Source organism: Abrus precatorius, unplaced genomic scaffold (assembly GCF_003935025.1).
Source record: "Abrus precatorius isolate BTA unplaced genomic scaffold, Abrus_2018 Scaffold3, whole genome shotgun sequence".
NCBI lineage: Eukaryota > Viridiplantae > Streptophyta > Magnoliopsida > Fabales > Fabaceae > Abrus > Abrus precatorius.
In genome coordinates, this window is record NW_020874373.1 from 26,572,317 (window position 1) to 26,588,865 (window position 16,549).

The 16,549-nt window shown below is 32.6% G+C and overlaps 2 protein-coding genes across 4 annotated transcripts; both read left to right on the forward strand.

The window, feature by feature from the left end:
• The first annotated feature begins 112 nt into the window (after nucleotides 1-112).
• Nucleotides 113-6,105, forward strand: LOC113861621 (pectin acetylesterase 5-like). Of its 2 annotated transcripts, none has more exons than XM_027494567.1 (12): nucleotides 113-418; nucleotides 492-574; nucleotides 652-781; nucleotides 1,396-1,469; nucleotides 1,602-1,691; nucleotides 3,111-3,235; nucleotides 3,510-3,570; nucleotides 3,708-3,761; nucleotides 3,886-3,963; nucleotides 4,047-4,152; nucleotides 4,365-4,510; nucleotides 5,640-6,105. In XM_027494567.1, the coding sequence occupies exons 1-12, from the start codon at nucleotides 196-198 to the stop codon at nucleotides 5,745-5,747; spliced, it is 1,278 nt and encodes a 425-aa protein (XP_027350368.1). In that variant the 5' UTR covers nucleotides 113-195; the 3' UTR covers nucleotides 5,748-6,105. The 2 variants fall into 2 exon arrangements, with proteins under 2 accessions (XP_027350368.1, XP_027350367.1); XM_027494566.1 differs by having other exon boundaries at nucleotides 120-418; nucleotides 1,396-1,497; nucleotides 1,606-1,691; nucleotides 5,640-5,747.
• A 7,052-nt stretch (nucleotides 6,106-13,157) lies between these two features.
• LOC113862880 (pentatricopeptide repeat-containing protein At5g16420, mitochondrial) lies at nucleotides 13,158-15,265 on the forward strand. 2 transcript variants are annotated; one of them, XM_027496154.1, is made up of 2 exons: nucleotides 13,158-15,133; nucleotides 15,227-15,265. In XM_027496154.1, the coding sequence occupies exon 1, from the start codon at nucleotides 13,192-13,194 to the stop codon at nucleotides 14,806-14,808; it is 1,617 nt and encodes a 538-aa protein (XP_027351955.1). In that variant the 5' UTR covers nucleotides 13,158-13,191; the 3' UTR covers nucleotides 14,809-15,133; nucleotides 15,227-15,265. The 2 variants fall into 2 exon arrangements, with proteins under 2 accessions (XP_027351955.1, XP_027351954.1); XM_027496153.1 differs by having other exon boundaries at nucleotides 13,158-15,140; nucleotides 15,227-15,257.
• Nucleotides 15,266-16,549: the final 1,284 nt, after the last annotated feature.

The window sequence follows — 16,549 nt, forward strand, 5'->3', positions numbered from 1 at the left end:
CCACATAAAAATATACATAAGAAACCTAAATATAATTTGAAATGTAATTTGAATTAGAAGCATTTTTCGGGAAGAATGTCTCCAAACAGACAGCTGAAGTAGGAAAGGAAGCGCACATCTACGGTGCGTTGACTTCCGTTACTGGCAGTGTTCCATTCCCACTCCCTCTCTCTCTCTCTCTCTCTCCATCGCGCCATGCCTTCATCGTCTTCTTCTTCGACTATAGCCATTACCGCTTCTCGTCTTCGGAGTCTGAGAATTTGGTCCACTAAGGACTACGTAATCGCAGCATTCTTTTTCCTTCTCCTCTTCTCGCTCATACTCCTTTCCCATTTAGATTCTTATTCCGATTCCCATTCCGGCTCCAACCTGGTTCCCTTAACCCTGCTCCGCAACAACGCCAACCAAACACGCCCACGTACGCTCCTATTCCCAAACACACCCCTCGTTTTCACTCTGATTCAATTAGCGTTTTGATTTTCCCTGTGCAGTTTGCTTGGATGGGAGCGCCCCCGGTTACCACTTTCAAAACGGGTTCGGATCCGGATCTCGCAACTGGTTGATTCACACCGAGGTTTTCTTTTTATTTATTCATTTATTCTGTGAAATTGAGTTCGCTTTCGGAAATATTGGTTTCAATCGCGTGTGCAGGGAGGAGGGTGGTGCAATTCTGTAGCTTCATGTTCTCAGCGAAAATTCACTCCTCTGGGCTCTTCCAAGTATATGGAGACACTGATTCCTTTTTTGGGGATTTTGAGCTCTGACCCCTCTCAGAACCCTGGTAAATTATCTGTAACATTCTTATATCATGGTTTTAAATATCAAATTTTTCCACCAATATTAAGGTTTTTGAGATCACTGCAATCTCCGCAGCAACCGCAATTTAAATTTTAAGGGTTTAGTAACACTTCACTGTTTCTATCACAACCTAAGTTGATACTAAGGAATGATACTGGCTCTCTTTCTCTCCTTTTTACCCCAATGTTGTAGGAATTTGCAATTTTTCATTTAAGTTCAATGCGCCAATGTACGACATTTTTCTATTATTGTCCAACCATGGATGCTATGTTCTCATCATTGACTGATATGGTGACAATATTTTACATTGACGTAGCACTGCATCGATATTCTTGTTTTGACATTCTGGCTTTGCGGGGTTGTGGATTATATCTATCATTAGATTGTATAATAGATTGCCACTGTTGTGATATTGATGATTGATTGTTCTGGTGACAGTTTCCCTCAAACCTGACAATATATGTTTCCAGCTCACCCTTAGATATGTGTATATCTTGCATTGGTTTTGCTGTTTGAAATTGTATAATGTATGTATATAGATTGTTAGCTATATTGAATAAGTGATGTTACTTAGTATGATGTGTCAAACTTATTCAGATTTCTTTAACTGGAACAAGGTGAAGATACGCTATTGTGATGGCGCATCTTTTGCTGGTCATCCGGACAGCGAGGTTAGGATTGATTTTACCTTCGGTACTGGTCATTGGTAGATCTTTGTCCTGCATATCAAGATAAAAAAAAAATTCCTTTACACATTTGGGTTTATGTTGATGTGACTTTTTAAAATTTATTTTATACCGTAGAGAGGAAGTGGCTTGTTCTTCAGAGGCCAGATCATATGGGAAGCTATTATTGATGAACTCTTATCAATTGGCATGTCTAAGGCAAAGCAGGTAATACTTTCACCACAATCAAACATATCTTTTCTTTTAAAATTTCTGAGATTGTACAAACAAATAATAATAGTAAGAATAATGATTATTAAAATAGATACAATAATATCTGGCCATCAGTCCTTAATACATACTGGTAAAATCAACAAGGAATTTAAACAACTCAAACAAAGGAAATATACAAAATGATGCTGGTATTACTTGATATAAAGGAAAAATCAGTAGAATGAGTACTACTGCCCAGAGCTAAGCCTCTATAGAGAACTAGTGTTCTCCATCCATAACTAACTTCTTGATTATCAAAAGATACCCCCTCTCACACACCAGTCCCATTATTACGGACTCCCCCTTACTTTGGCTAACCACTTACTTCTCTCTCTGGCACGTCACTCTCCTTGACTATACATTTCTTTCTTCTAGTGTAAACTCTCTATAGTGTGGGCTTGGCCCCATTTGAGCCCATATCCCCTTCAGTCCTAGCAGTCCTCTTCTCAGTTTTGTCACTTTCCTTGTGAACGTTAAATGAATGGATCAATTTGGCATATGTTCTGTTTGTTTTGCACTTATTATTATCCTTTGGTGATGCATGGGAAACAGTGAAAGTCATATTATGCAATTAATCTGGTAGAACTGGATCAGAATTAGAGGAAGAAAAATAAAAAAAATAAAGATTTTGTTGATTGAATTCTTTTCTCAAGATCTGAATCACAGCAAGACAGGTCTGAGATAGAAGAATGACAATGTCCCAAAAGAACTCTACACCCAGGAAATTCAATAGTCCTGGCTCTTCTTCTTTCTTGACAATCCTCCAAAAAGATGATTCCTTTTCGTCTCCCTATCTCTTATTTTTAAAGTCATCTCAACTAAGTGACAGCAAATTGACAGCGTGACTAATCATTTCTACATGCTAACTGTCATTGCTGTTGCGACTGTCAACAGCATTAACTAACTCCTTTAATTCACTGCACTCCTCTCTATTCTTTCTAGTAGTATACATCCTTTTAATTGGTAGTCTGCTATCATAATCTTTCTGTTAGTTTATATCAAAGAACTTTTCTTTACTTTAATTATTGCTTGAGTTGGTTAACATAAGAAAATGGTTGTCCTTTATTGTAAATGAACTAGCGCATAAGCAAAAATATTTTCCATTTTTTCTCTTCTTTAATGAACTTAAGCAATAAACATAGATAGTAATGCTAAAACACAGCTTATGAATTTGAACAAATGCAATTGCAAGTGAAGGGAATTACTGTCTTTTTTAGTTCCTTTGTCTTGTATTTGATGAGAGGTGAATTTTAATAGTCAGATATATCTTACTCCAGAGATGCTTTGACATAATGAACTATTTATGAATTATGATGCATTAGCCTTGACATAAAGCCTGTTAGCATGTAATGATCGCTAAGGCTACTTTTGTAGGCATTGCTTTCAGGATGCTCTGCTGGAGGGTTGGCAGCTCTTATTCATTGTGATAACTTCCGACAAGTACTTCCAAAGGAAGCAACTGTCAAGTGTCTTGCTGATGCAGGCTTCTTCCTAGATGAGTAGGTTTCTCTCAAGATATCATTGTCTTTCCCTTTCATGATATTTTGTTGTAAAATGTAGACTCAAAGTTGCCAAAAGTCCTTATGTTTCATTACTAGATGGGTGATCCTAGGTTGATGTTTCTTGACAGAAAAAAAATGTGACTAGCAGTAGACTTGAAGTTTCGTTAAATGCTATTGGGATTTGTACCTGTACGTGGCATGTTCACCATCTTCCATGTTATATATTACTAAGTAAAATAAATTAATATAATCTTTGTTCCATAAATTTCAGGAAGGATATTAGTGGAAATAATACAATTAGATCTTTCTATAGTGATGTTGTCCAGCTTCAGGTAATGCTGTGCTTGCTTATATATAACAATGTTTCTGGAAGGAGCTATAATTATACCTATCTGTTGAGTATAAATCCAAAAAAGTTCAATGTGATTTTTCCAATTAATTATTTAATTCTCACATATCTTGTTATCAGGGTGTTGCAAAAAGTTTGCACAAAGAGTGCATTGCTAAAATGGAACCATCTAAGGCAGGTTTTTAGTTTCTCAAATGTCATTGTCTCACCCTTTGGTATAATTTGTAACCGTAAAATTTGGTTAATTGGTTCATTTGTTTCAGCCAAAGAACAACCTAACTGTTGACTTGTAATGCAGTGTCTCTTTCCATCTGAAATTGTTAAAAACATAAAGACTCCTGTGTTCCTTGTTCATCCAGGTTATGATTATTGGCAGGTAAGCTCCCTTAATATGCGTATTTCATTGTCATAAAACATATTTTTTTTAATTTGTCTGTGACAGAATCAGACTGTATTTAGATACGCAATATTTTGGTACCTCATGGATCTGATCCCCATGGTCTCTGGAAAAGATGCAGACTGAACATTCACAGTTGTAATGCTAACATGGTTGATAAACTGGACCGTAAGTAAACACTATAATATAACTGCCATATAGTTTCTGGATATTTTGTTGAGTCTCGATTGTTCATTAACTTATATAAGCCTTCAATTGGATTAAATTCGAAATACCACAGTTGTTGGATTCAACTGTGGCATAGAATATATAATGATCTAACACCGGGACCTGAATGTAGCAGCCATACTTTGAATAACTTAGGAAATTATCCTTGTCAGGTTTCCGTGGCTCTTTGCTGAAGGCTGTGAATGAATTCCGACAACAAAAGCAGATTGGAATGTTTATAAATTCCTGCTTTATCCATTGCCAGACTGAGAAGGAAGTGACATGGCATTCACCCAACTCTCCTAAAATTAACGATAAGGTAATCATAGTTTTGGCACCTCACATATGCTGTGTACTTAAGATGTGGCACTGACCCAATTCCTTTGAAATACTTGCTTTATGATAGTCATTAAAAATAATAGTTTTATTTATGCTTTTAACAACTCCATTTTTTCCCTTTAAATTTTGTCCCAAGATTGTTTATGTGCTTAGTATTAACTATTAAGTGGTTGGTTTGAGTGATTGAATGTTTTACTAATGACTGTTTATTGCAGTGAACTTTGATGCGTTTCCTATTGCTTTAAATTGAAATTTGATTTTGTAATATATTGACACTTTAGATTCATAAAGTTGACAAATTATAATCTTAGGAGCATTAGAAAAGATGTTTAATTGAAATAATAAGCAGTTCCGGGTGGTTGTTTCCATTTATAAACCATATACAGCCATTAATAATATGACCCATGTTTCAATCCTTACAGTCAAGTGTTTGATGTGACTTATACTTTTTTTAAGGGTATATTTGAGAGAGGTTATTAATAAAAAAGGGGAGGCAAGAGCAAAATATTTATTTCTAATAAATATTCTCTAACTAGATAATTTTTTAAATAAAAAATTAAAATGATAAATTAGCATAAATTAATATTCTAATCTTTTGTTATTTATATAAATATTAGGCTTAATTGCATTTTTATCTTCATTCTTTAATTTATGTGTAATTTTAGATTTCGTAGTTTTAATTGTTTACATTTATTCTTATTTAATAATTTAATACTTTTTATGCAAATTTGTATAAATCAATTGTATATTATATTTTTGTTAATTATTGGATGAAATTTTAGAGTGAGAGACTTAACTTAAATAAATGAAAAACTATAAAAACTACATGTGAGTAATTAAAATTAAAGAGACCAACATTACGCATAAATTAAAATATAGGGATTAAAATTATTAGTAAGCTTAGATATTATATAACACTCTTAATGCAAAAATTTAAAAAAGCATTGTCCTCTCCTTTTCTTATATATAAGCCACACTCCCACATATATTCTGAGAGAGAGAGAGAGAGAGAGAGAAAAGAAAAGAAAAAACATAGTTTGAGGTTACATTCTAGCTTTAATGCCAAAATGTTCTCTTAGCTAACCTTCCCTGTTGTTGTCCTGGAGCAGACAATTGCTGAATCTGTTGCCGATTGGTTCTTTGACCGAGAAGTGGTGAAGCGTGTTGACTGCTCGTATCCGTGCAATCCCACTTGCTACAATATGGATTTCACCTGAAAATAATATAAAGCTATGGACCCCATTTTTAATTGCCAGTTTTCTCTCGGATCTTCATTTCTTGAAGTTCATGAAGGAATATACTCCTATTTATGCCCGTCAAATGATTTTTGCCTCGATTGTGGAGTCGGAGAATATACTGGGTTAGTTCATCTGTGATACGCATTCTACCTTCAGTCAGTAGACATTAAAGCCATGCAGGATGAAGTTTCCCCTTGAGCAAGTAATTTCTCGTTCCGTCATTGGTATATAACTGAATTGGATATCTTCTGAAGTTAGTACTTTTTTTTATTGATTTTCCAATTCAGCACATTAGATTTTTGTGAATTGAAAATAAAAATAATGCACTGTTGTTGTTATTATTATCGGTGATGTACAACTTATGTGTTTGCTTCCACGTCCAAGAGATTCATGTACGTAACTTTAAACACTGCTTAGAATAGCTTATATATTTGAAAAACATGTATACCTCTGACGCAAAACCAAACACATCGTAACTCGTAAATTGCCAATATAAGTTAATGAGATTTTGAGCCAATCTTCAGGTTGTGGATGTGTGGGTCTAACATGACAACTGTACCTTTTCTTCTATTACTTTTGAGATGTTAAAGGAAAGAGAACTTTGACAAATGACATGAAAATCAAGTACAATTTAGACTGGGTTGGATTTAACTTTGTGTAATAATTGTTACAACATGTATTTGTTGTATATTTCTGGGGGATGGAAGAGGCGCTGAATTATGCATTACTTTGAAAATCAATTAGAAATATAAAATGGAGGAAATCAATTAGAAAAAGAGACAAATCTGATGGTGTTATGGAATTGATAAGTGGGATTGCAGCAATGAAATGGAGGAAATGGAGACGATAGAAAAACAAAAGTGGCCAAAATTTGAAAGATGAAAAAAGTGAGAGAAAACTAACTTATTATCGTTTTCCATATTATAATTTTGGGCGAGGAATGTTTAACTATGCTGACATTGCTTTATTTTATTTTTTTGCTTGGTCAACATCATGTTGACATTGCTGTTGGGGCACTATCATTGCTGTTATGGCCTTCTTTAATTGTATCGAAAGAGGGTATCATGTGAGGACCAAAGGGTAATGGTGTGCAAGGTAGAGAAGTCAAAAAGATGCGATTATAGTGACCCAAATCAAAACCACTTAAAAAATCTAAACCATTAGAGTAACAAGTTTATTACCTATTTAATATTTTTAACCGATTTCTTTTATAAAGTCTACTTTAAACCAATTATTTATTTGGATTTTCACCTAATCAAATAGGCAAACACGTGGTTCCTAATCTTTTGGGGTGAGATAAAAATGTAGCATGAAGTTTATAAGTTTAGATCCTCCGTGGAAAGAGTCAATTCGATTTTGATTTTTCTTAGGAGAATTTTTTTTTTAAGCAAAATCAAAATTAGAATGTTCTTTGGAACAAACTATTTATATAAGAAAGAGAAACATTTCACTTGTCTATGTAAGTTTTTAACAAAAAAAAAGGTATATAATTATTTGAAACTTTAAATATCATGATTCTCATATGAACGAATTGACTAACCTCTGTCCATTATTAAAGAAACAAATAAATCTTGATGACTTTTCTTCTATGTGAGAGAAAAACCGATTTCTACCTCCTTGTACTTATCCTTCTATTATCTCTACGTTATTGATGGTGAAGGGAGAGAATACGTTACAGTCAGGAAGAGAACCTGTTTCACACGTTTTTAATCGTAACCGTTTCACTCACTATTTCCATCAAACAGCAATTATTTAAAATTTATGAAACCGCTTCTTATTTACTCAATTACAATTTAGTCCTTAATAATTAATTAATTACTTATTAGACCCTAGACAAATCACATGCTCCTCACATGAGACATTTAAAGTCTTACAGTCCAAGCATTGATTTCATCGTTGTAAAGAGAAAAAACAAATTAGATTTTGAAGAATTGTATGAAAAAATAAGACTTTTAATAATTACAAATTCACCACCACTATCATTGTTATCATTAATTGCCACTATGCCAATGCTTTCCCAAATTGCCAATGTGAGCAATGAAAACTTATGTTACGGTGGAAACAAGGTTGTGCTTCTTCTTCTCTTCTTCAAAGGGGTTCAAAACAGACACTGATTTAAGGGACTATTATTGGAGTTCTTCGTGGCCATGTAACCAAGTTGTTCCTACTTTTGCCATGAGAGTAGCCAACAACAAAGGGCAATGAAAAAGAAGAAGAGTTAAATAGTGGGAGCAAGTGATTGTTGTTGACTTTGAGGAGAGAAAAAGAGGAGCAACTTTAAGAAACATGGTTCTATGTTTAACTGTTTAAGAAAAAATAGATTTGCTTAAGTGAAATATTTCTCGCTTAAGCAAACATCTCGCTCTAAAGGACAATTCAATTTCAATTTTTTTTAATCAAAAATAAATTTACTAATGGAAGAAACTGAAGTGCTTTGTTACTGCATAAAGTGAAGAGGATCCCAAATTGAAATTTACATACAGGACTTCTATAATTTTCTACTACCATGTTGAAAGCGGTCTAATAACATCACGAACTATAATTTTGTTTATAAGCTAGTTTCGAAACCAATTTATCCTAAACCAAATTAATTTTAAAAAAAATAAATTATTTGTGTTTGACTTGATTTTATGCACATTAAGGGAATCGATTCAATTTAATTTTTACTAAAAAAAAAATCATATGAACCATCAAACTACACATAAAAATAAGATGCATTTCAATTTGGTTTGAATCTAATTTAAAAATTGAATTAAATTGAACTACAAAATATCTATTGGAAATAAAAATTTAGAGTAAATAGTAGCCCAAAATAAAAATGAATTTGTTGGAAAAATAAAAAATAGAAAGAGAAATTATGATTAAAAGGATAAAATTGAAAAAATATTATTGATAAAGAGGTAAAAAAAAAATATTCAATTGAGAAAAATAAAAATCTAAAAATATTTTTTTAATAATTTATTAAATGATCAATGTAACTTATGGTCTGACTTAAAATGCAAATACAAGTAAAAAATATTTTTTAAATAGGTTTCACGATCTAGAGATCTTTGTAATAGAAGAGACATTTAGTGATAAGTTTGTGCTTGTTTGGAGGGATCAACATAAATGATTAAAGTATGATGTTCGCAGTACATATATTCAAGCAAAGTTGCTTATGTAAAGTAGAAAAAATCTATTATTTTATATAATTATGTGGTTTACTCACTTAAGCATGAATGTGACTAAAGTAATGATGAAGATCCAATCTCATTTAAGCAAGTCAATGAATGTAATAATTTTGAAAAGTGATTAAATGTTATAAAAGAAAAGTTAAAATTAATGAATGACAACAAAGTAAGCTAGCGAGTTTCCTGAAAGTTCAAAACGAGTGAGTTGTAAATGGATACCAAGCTATACTTAAAAAATAATATTGAAAGGTATAAAGCTAAACTTTTTGCTTAAGAGTACACTCAAAAGGATTCCATTAACTATAAATAGATTTTCTCTTCAGTTTCAAAGGACACTATTGTTATAGTTTTAGTGACTCATTATGACCTAGAACTTCACCAAATGGATGTAAAGACTATCTTTCTAAATGATAACTTGGAAGAGTAAGTTTATATGGACCAACTAGATGGTTTCTTGACCACAGAAAAAGAAATTTTAATGTATGAGTTAAAGAAGTTAATATATGAGTTGGAACAAACTTCTAGACAATGATACTTTAATGATATCATTATATCATATGATTTTATAAAAAATATCGTTGACAGTGTATTGATATGAAAGTTAGTGGGAACAAGTACATTATTTTAGTTCTATATGTTGATGATATTCTCTTGCTACAAATGATGTTGGCTTGTTGCATAATGTAATAAAATTTCTCTCTAGAAACTTTGAGATGAAAGATATGGGTGAAACATCCTATGTGATAAAAATAGAAATATTTCGTAATAGATCACAAGGACTGTTAGGATTGTTTCAAAAAGGTTATATTAACAAAGTCTTCGAGAGATTCAAAATGAAAAAGTGTTCATCAAAGGTGATTCCAATTCAAAGAAAAGATAAGTTTAGTGAAATCCATGTCCCAAAAATAAGTTGAAATGGAAATTAATGGAATTTATTCCTTATGCATAGTGATTGAGAGTTTAATGTATGTTCAGACATGTATTCGACCAAATATCAATTTTTTTGTTAGAATTTTAGATTGATATCAAAGTAATCCCATAATAGATGAAGGATACAAATAAAGTCCTTAGGTATTTATAAGGCTCTATGAATTACATACTTATATACAAAAGATCTTATCATCTTGAAGTGATTAGTTACTCGGATTTAAACTATGTTAAGTGTGTAGACTTTATGAAATCCACCTTTAGTTACATTTTCCTACTAGCTAAAGGTACAATTTAATTGAAGAATAAAAAATAGTTCATTATTGTTACATCTACTATGGATGTAAAATTTGTGACATGCTTTGATACTATTGTTCACAAATTGTGGTTGCGAAACTTTGTCCTAGAGTTTGATATTGTTGATAGTATAAACAAGCGGTTAAAAATGTATTGTGATAATTTTGTATCTGTTTTTATCTCTAAGAATGATTAGTAGTCAAAGGAAGAGCATATAAACTTGAAGTACTTATCAGTCAAAAAAGATGCATAAAAACAAAAAGTCTTTATTTAGCATATTAGTATTGAATTGATGATGGCAAATCCATTAATTAAGGGATTGTTGCCCAAAATGTTTCTGGCCATGTTAAAAGAATGGATATTATTATAGATAAGTCATTGTTAACATAATAGCATGATTTACGTATATGTATGGATTGTATTGCTCACATTATTGTGACACTTGTGAATTTAATAAAAGTATTATTTATGTTTATTTACTTATTATTATAATTGTGTTATGTCTATGTATTGCTTTAGTATGACAATAGGTTGAGTATTGAAAACACATTAAATCACAATTCATAGTAAATTATTTTAATAATTATTTGATTTGAGTTGGTTATGTTATATTTAGAAGGAATCTTATTGTTTAAGAACTTGTGATCGCCATTGTCCAATCATTTCAAATCAAATAAAGATGATGACTTGATAATTTCAATATATAATGCGCACTTATAGTTTGTTAAATCTTCAAGTCATCACAAAGGTCAAATAAGAAATTATTAGATTATTTTTTAATAATTTATTAAATGAACCATGTAATTTATGACCTAACTCTAATTTAAAGGTTGAATAAGATAGTTGTTAATTATAAAAGATAGAGAGGGTCTAATTAGTAATTTCAAATAAAAGAAAAGATCTTCCTCTCTCCTTTTAAAAGTATAAAAAAAGCAATTATAAATATAAATATTAGTATGTAACCAAAAAAGTATGTACATAAGGAAGAAAGAGTTAGAAAAAATTTCAAGAGATCAAAACTTTAAAGAAAGGGGCAGAGATGAAGAGAAACAAAAATCAAGACCATTAAAGTAAAGTAATATATGAAGGCTATAGATTTAGATAAGTCCTCTTAGCACCATAATTAAATACAATAAAATTTAAAATCAAAGAAATATTGTAATTCATTATTAAAAAACTTTAAAGAGAAAATTCCAGACCTAACAAAATAAAGAAAGGATATTTAACTTATAAAGAGAAAAATCTAAAGTAAATAGAAGTTATGTATTATATATTTATACAATATTATAATAAATTTGAGTAAAAAAATATATTTGTAAAAAATATTATAAAAATAATATAAATTTATTATAAATGTGATTTAATTTGATTTTAAGAATGAAAATCTAAAATTGAACCAAACAATAATATAAAATACAATTTTTAATTCGATCCATTTTCGAATCAATTTATTTTTAATTTTTTCGGATCAATTTAGCAATTTGAAAATAGTTTAGTTTAATATTAAACACACTAACACTCGTACCTAATGCTACGGTGTATGATGCATGTTGTCTTTACTTTTTCTATTTTGTAAATACTAAATAAGGACTTGGGTCTTCCACTGGGTAATTTGGTGCAATATTTTAGACACCATAATTAACATTTAAGTGATACATAATTGCATCACAATGTTTTAATCATTGGATATATTTAAAAATAAATTAATAATTAAGATATTTTACTTTTATTCTATAAAATTGTTCTTGCAAATTTATTAACTAGTAACTCGTGCACACATCCTTCACATGCCACATTTGTTGTACATTCCAATAATAAAACTAACAATATACAATTTATTGTTAATATTTAAATTTCTCTTACTTTCCACGTTTCTTAAACAGATCCTATCAAATATTTTACTTTTTCTCCTGAGTCTATTATAAATATTTAATAACTTGATGTATTTAAGTTGTAAAAAACAAAAAATTAAAATATAAATATAATAATTTTAAAAACTGGATAATTTTGAAAACGTGTTTTAGCAAGTAATTTTTTTTGCTATACAAACAATATTTTGGCTATAATTATAACAAATAATTTACTTGTGCATGTATAATGCATGGTAGTTGTTTGAATTTTTTTATATATATTTTAAAAGTTTATTGGAGTTAAATTTATTTTTAATATTTATTTTAAGTTTGTTGAGATAAAAATTTGAGACATATTTCAACTTAATATATTGATGAAATTACAATTAAATTATATTTTGACATATATTTAATATTTTTAGAGGTTATTTAACTATAATTTGTATAATTTCTTAGTTAAACACATAATCCATATAGGGGGTGGAATGAATTGGAATGTACACTTGATAAAACCACTTATACAGGTGTGGAGTAGATTTGCTTCTATAAAATTATGGTGAATTTTTAAACTCATAACTCATAAATTATCACAACTTTGTCATCACGCAATTGTTCCTTCTTCTCTTTAGTCACATTGAATGTCGTTCTTGAAAATCTTCTTATGGATTAGCAATAGTGCCTTCTGTCCAAGCGAAAATAACGACATTCAAAGTGAGATCATGAACCTAAGATCAAATACTTGAAACATGATTTTTGATTACTTGTAATAGGTCATAAACCTATCATCAACTATTTATAACATTTTTGTGATTGCTTCTAATAATATTTCTATTATTGAGATAACGTTTAACACACTTGAGATTAATTATTTTTGTAATTGCAGGTTAAGTGGTTGCACCCTGTTCTTTGAGAAGAATGGAGTTTTCGGCAGTATTCCATCACATGAATTCCTTTGTATACAAATCCAAACTTCCCTCTAGAGAAAAAGAATGCATAATGGATAAGGAATAAATTTTATACACAATAAATTTTTATTTAAAAAAATTATAATTTTTAATAAAAATTTTATTTATTAATTTTTATTATATTAATTTACAAACCCACTGAATTATATAATTTGAACTGGAAGGAGGAACTGTACTTTGAGCATCCTCTTGATCACACACTCTGCGGTTGCCAATGCTCCCCTCCACGCTGTCATGTACTTCACCGCAGCGCGTCCACCAGCTTCTCCCATTTTCCACGGCCACAGCCGCCGCCATCGCCGCCAATTCCGTTCCCGCCCCAACCCTCCCTGAGTCGTACAAAATCCAGCCTCCAGTAAAGCCCTGGCCCCACAGACTCAACCCGAAGCTCTTAGCATCCCTGATCACGCGCCAGCACAACCCCGACCTCTCCCTCCAAATCTTCCACTACGCCCAGAACCACTACCCTCACTTATCCCACAACCCCCAAACCTACCAAGCCATTTTCCTCAAACTCTCACGCGCCCGACTCTTCCCCCAAATCGAGTCCCTCCTCACGCGCCTCCCTTCTCAATGCGGCGAGGAACCTCTCCTCACCGTCATCCGCGGCTACGGCCTCGCCGGGAAACCCGAAAATGCCCTCAGAACCTTCCTTAGACTCGAATCCCTTGGTGTCCAACCCTCCATTAGGTCCCTGAATGCTCTTCTCAACGCATTGGTTCAGAACAGACGGTACCGTTTGGTGCATTTGGTGTTCAAGAGTTGTAGGGATAGATTTGGGGTTGTGCCCAATGTGGTTAGCTTTAACATCTTGCTCAAGGCGCTTTGTAAGAAAAACGGGGTTGATGTTGCGGTTCGGGTTTTGGATGAAATGATTGCAATGGGTGTGGTGCCTAATGTGGTTAGTTATACCACTGTTTTGGGTGGATATGTGTGGAGGGGTGATATGGATAGTGCAATTAGTGTTTTTGGTGAGATTTTGGATAGAGGGTGGGTGCCTGATGTAACTACTTACACTGTTTTGATGAATGGGTTTTGTAGGTTAGGGAGGTTGGTTGATGCAATTAGGGTTATGGATGAGATGGAGGAGAATGGGGTTGAGCCTAATGAGGTTTCTTATGGTGTTATGATTGAGGCTTATTGTAAGGCGAGGAAGTCTGGGGAAGCGGTTAACTTGCTCGAGGATATGCTTGGGAAGGGTTATATCCCGAGTTCGGCGTTGTGTTGTAAGGTTGTTGATTTGTTCTGCGAGGAAGGGAATGTTGAGAGGGCTTTAGAGGTGTGGAGGAGGCTTTTGAGGAGGAATTGTCGGCCTGATGGTGCGCTTGTGAGTACGATTGTGCATTGGCTTTGCAAGAAGGGGAAGGTGTTGGAGGCAAGGAGCATGCTTGATGAGTTGGAAAGTGGGTCGGTTGCGAGTCTCTTGACGTATAACACACTGATTGATGGGATGTGTGAGAGAGGAGAGCTTTGCGAGGCAGGAAGGCTGTGGGATGACATGGTGGAAAAGGGTCGTGCTCCTAATTCTTTTACCTATAATGTGTTGGTTAAAGGGTTTTGTAAGGTTGGCAATGTGAAGGAGGGTGTCAGGCTTCTGGAGGAGATGTTGGAAAGTGGTTGTTTGCCTAACAAATTGACCTACTCAATATTGATTGATGGGCTTTCTGCTTCAGGTGAAATGAAAGAAGAAATTGACAAGGTAGTTTCACTGGCTGCATCAACTGGAGTTGATGGTGAATTGTGGGATCTTTTCTTAAAACATGTTGTGGGCAATTTAGATGGCAATGCAGCTGAACTTGATAGGATATTAATAGAGAATGCAGTGTCATAATGGAAACTTTTTGGGATGTGTTGTTGTATCTGATTTGGAAGGTGATGTGATGACAAAAGGAGATTGAACGCAGGGCAATTTTATCTGATGCAGAGGTATTCTTATAGCTTGTATGCTCTCCAGTTAGTGAACTACGAAGTGTTAATCAATTGACTGACTGGGAACATTTCTTTACTGGATTTTTGTCCATAATTTGATCAATTACAATGGCAGACCATTATGGTTGCTCATCAACCCCAAGTTTCTTCATTACAAAATTTAATCATCATCTTCATCCCCTTCGACTTATGGAAAGTTCATTATAAAAATATGGTGACATGGGTGGGTAGCCTGTGATTATTCAATTACTACTGTCAATTTCTGGATTGTGGCATGGGTTTTGTCAATCTCTAATTCTGTTGTTTGTTTTGCATTGCAGGCTATGTTTTTGTTGTCTGCCCAAAGCTGGGAATGAATTCCTGGAACAAAGGGAATGGGTGAATATTTGCATGTTGCATTACATGGTCCTTTTGTGGAGTGCTTGACGAATAAATAAGGCTATGGAAACTGAACCTGAGTGTATCTAATAACTAGATTCTACAGGTTCCGGTATCTGATGGGAGAGTCTCATTCCATTATTGACTGCTCAATGAGAGAAATTTGTTTTTGCACCCCTTTTTTTCTGAATACACCACCCTTCTTTTTTGTATCTTCTAGAAATAAAATTCCAAATATATTAATCACTTATGGAAATTAAATTCTATAAGTGATTATTGCCTCATTTCCAAAATGATAGTTTACAAGAGAATATTGGAGTAACACCTATAGTGAAAAATATGACTGAAAATTGTCTAAGGTATGTGGACAGAAGACCTTTGGAGGTACCAGTAAAAAAAGTGGATTGCATAACTCTTAATCCAGTAAAGACGGGTCAAGGGAGATCCAAAAGTACTTTAGACAAGTTATTAAAGGAGATATTTTGATTAACCAAATTTTTAAAAATTTAGTTTTTGATCGAGTTCAATGTCGTCATGTGATCTATGTAGTTTATCTCACTTAATGAAATATGATTTAGTTATTGTTGTTGGTGTTAAAAAGAAATCACCCTCAATGAGTATTTACTGTGTTTGAACTTCATAAAGATAATCAAGTCATTGGAAGGTACAATAACTGATTGTTTTTACCAAGTCTGTTTGTAAAGAAGTGTTGCACCTTGTTTTCCTCATAAACTACATTTATGATAGGTATGTCATTGACCATGGGCTAGATTTTATAGTTGCTATTCTAGGCCAGCTTGTCATATTAATAATGATTATTGTAATAATTAATATGAAAATCATATTCATGATGTATTCTAATTAGTTGACAGTACAAGAATTTTCACACATAATACACCAAAATTAAGCTCTAATTTTTTTTTTATAGTATCATCTAATCATATGATGCCACATCATTATGTTGGATGATAACTTGAAAAATTTTACAGTAAGATACGATCAAAACTGAATTCTTAGTTCATGCAGTGTCATGGTTTTCCCTGTATTCTTGTTTTGCATTTTGATATACCCTATGGATTCGATCAGTTGAGGAACTGTAAAATAGATTGTTCTGTTGCAATATTGATTGGTCTGGTCTGGTGAGATTTTCCTTGATACCTGACTAAATAAATATGTTTAGAGCTTACCCTTAGATATACCTATGTGGCAGTGGTATGATTTGTGCTGCTCGAAAATTTGTGTATTAAATATGTGATGTTTCTTAG

What these genes read in the sequence shown, in the direction of transcription:
- LOC113861621 (XM_027494566.1), top strand. Translation starts at nt 196, where the DNA reads ATGCCTTCATCGTCTTCTTCTTCGACTATAGCCATTACCGCTTCTCGT. An exon ending in ACTGGTTGATTCACACCGAG is followed by an intron (nt 575 to 651) that starts GTTTTCTTTTTA and finishes TCGCGTGTGCAG; the next exon opens with GGAGGAGGGTGGTGCAATTC. An exon ending in GCAGGCTTCTTCCTAGATGA is followed by an intron (nt 3,236 to 3,509) that starts GTAGGTTTCTCT and finishes CATAAATTTCAG; the next exon opens with GAAGGATATTAGTGGAAATA.
- LOC113862880 (XM_027496154.1), top strand. Translation starts at nt 13,192, where the DNA reads ATGCTCCCCTCCACGCTGTCATGTACTTCACCGCAGCGCGTCCACCAG.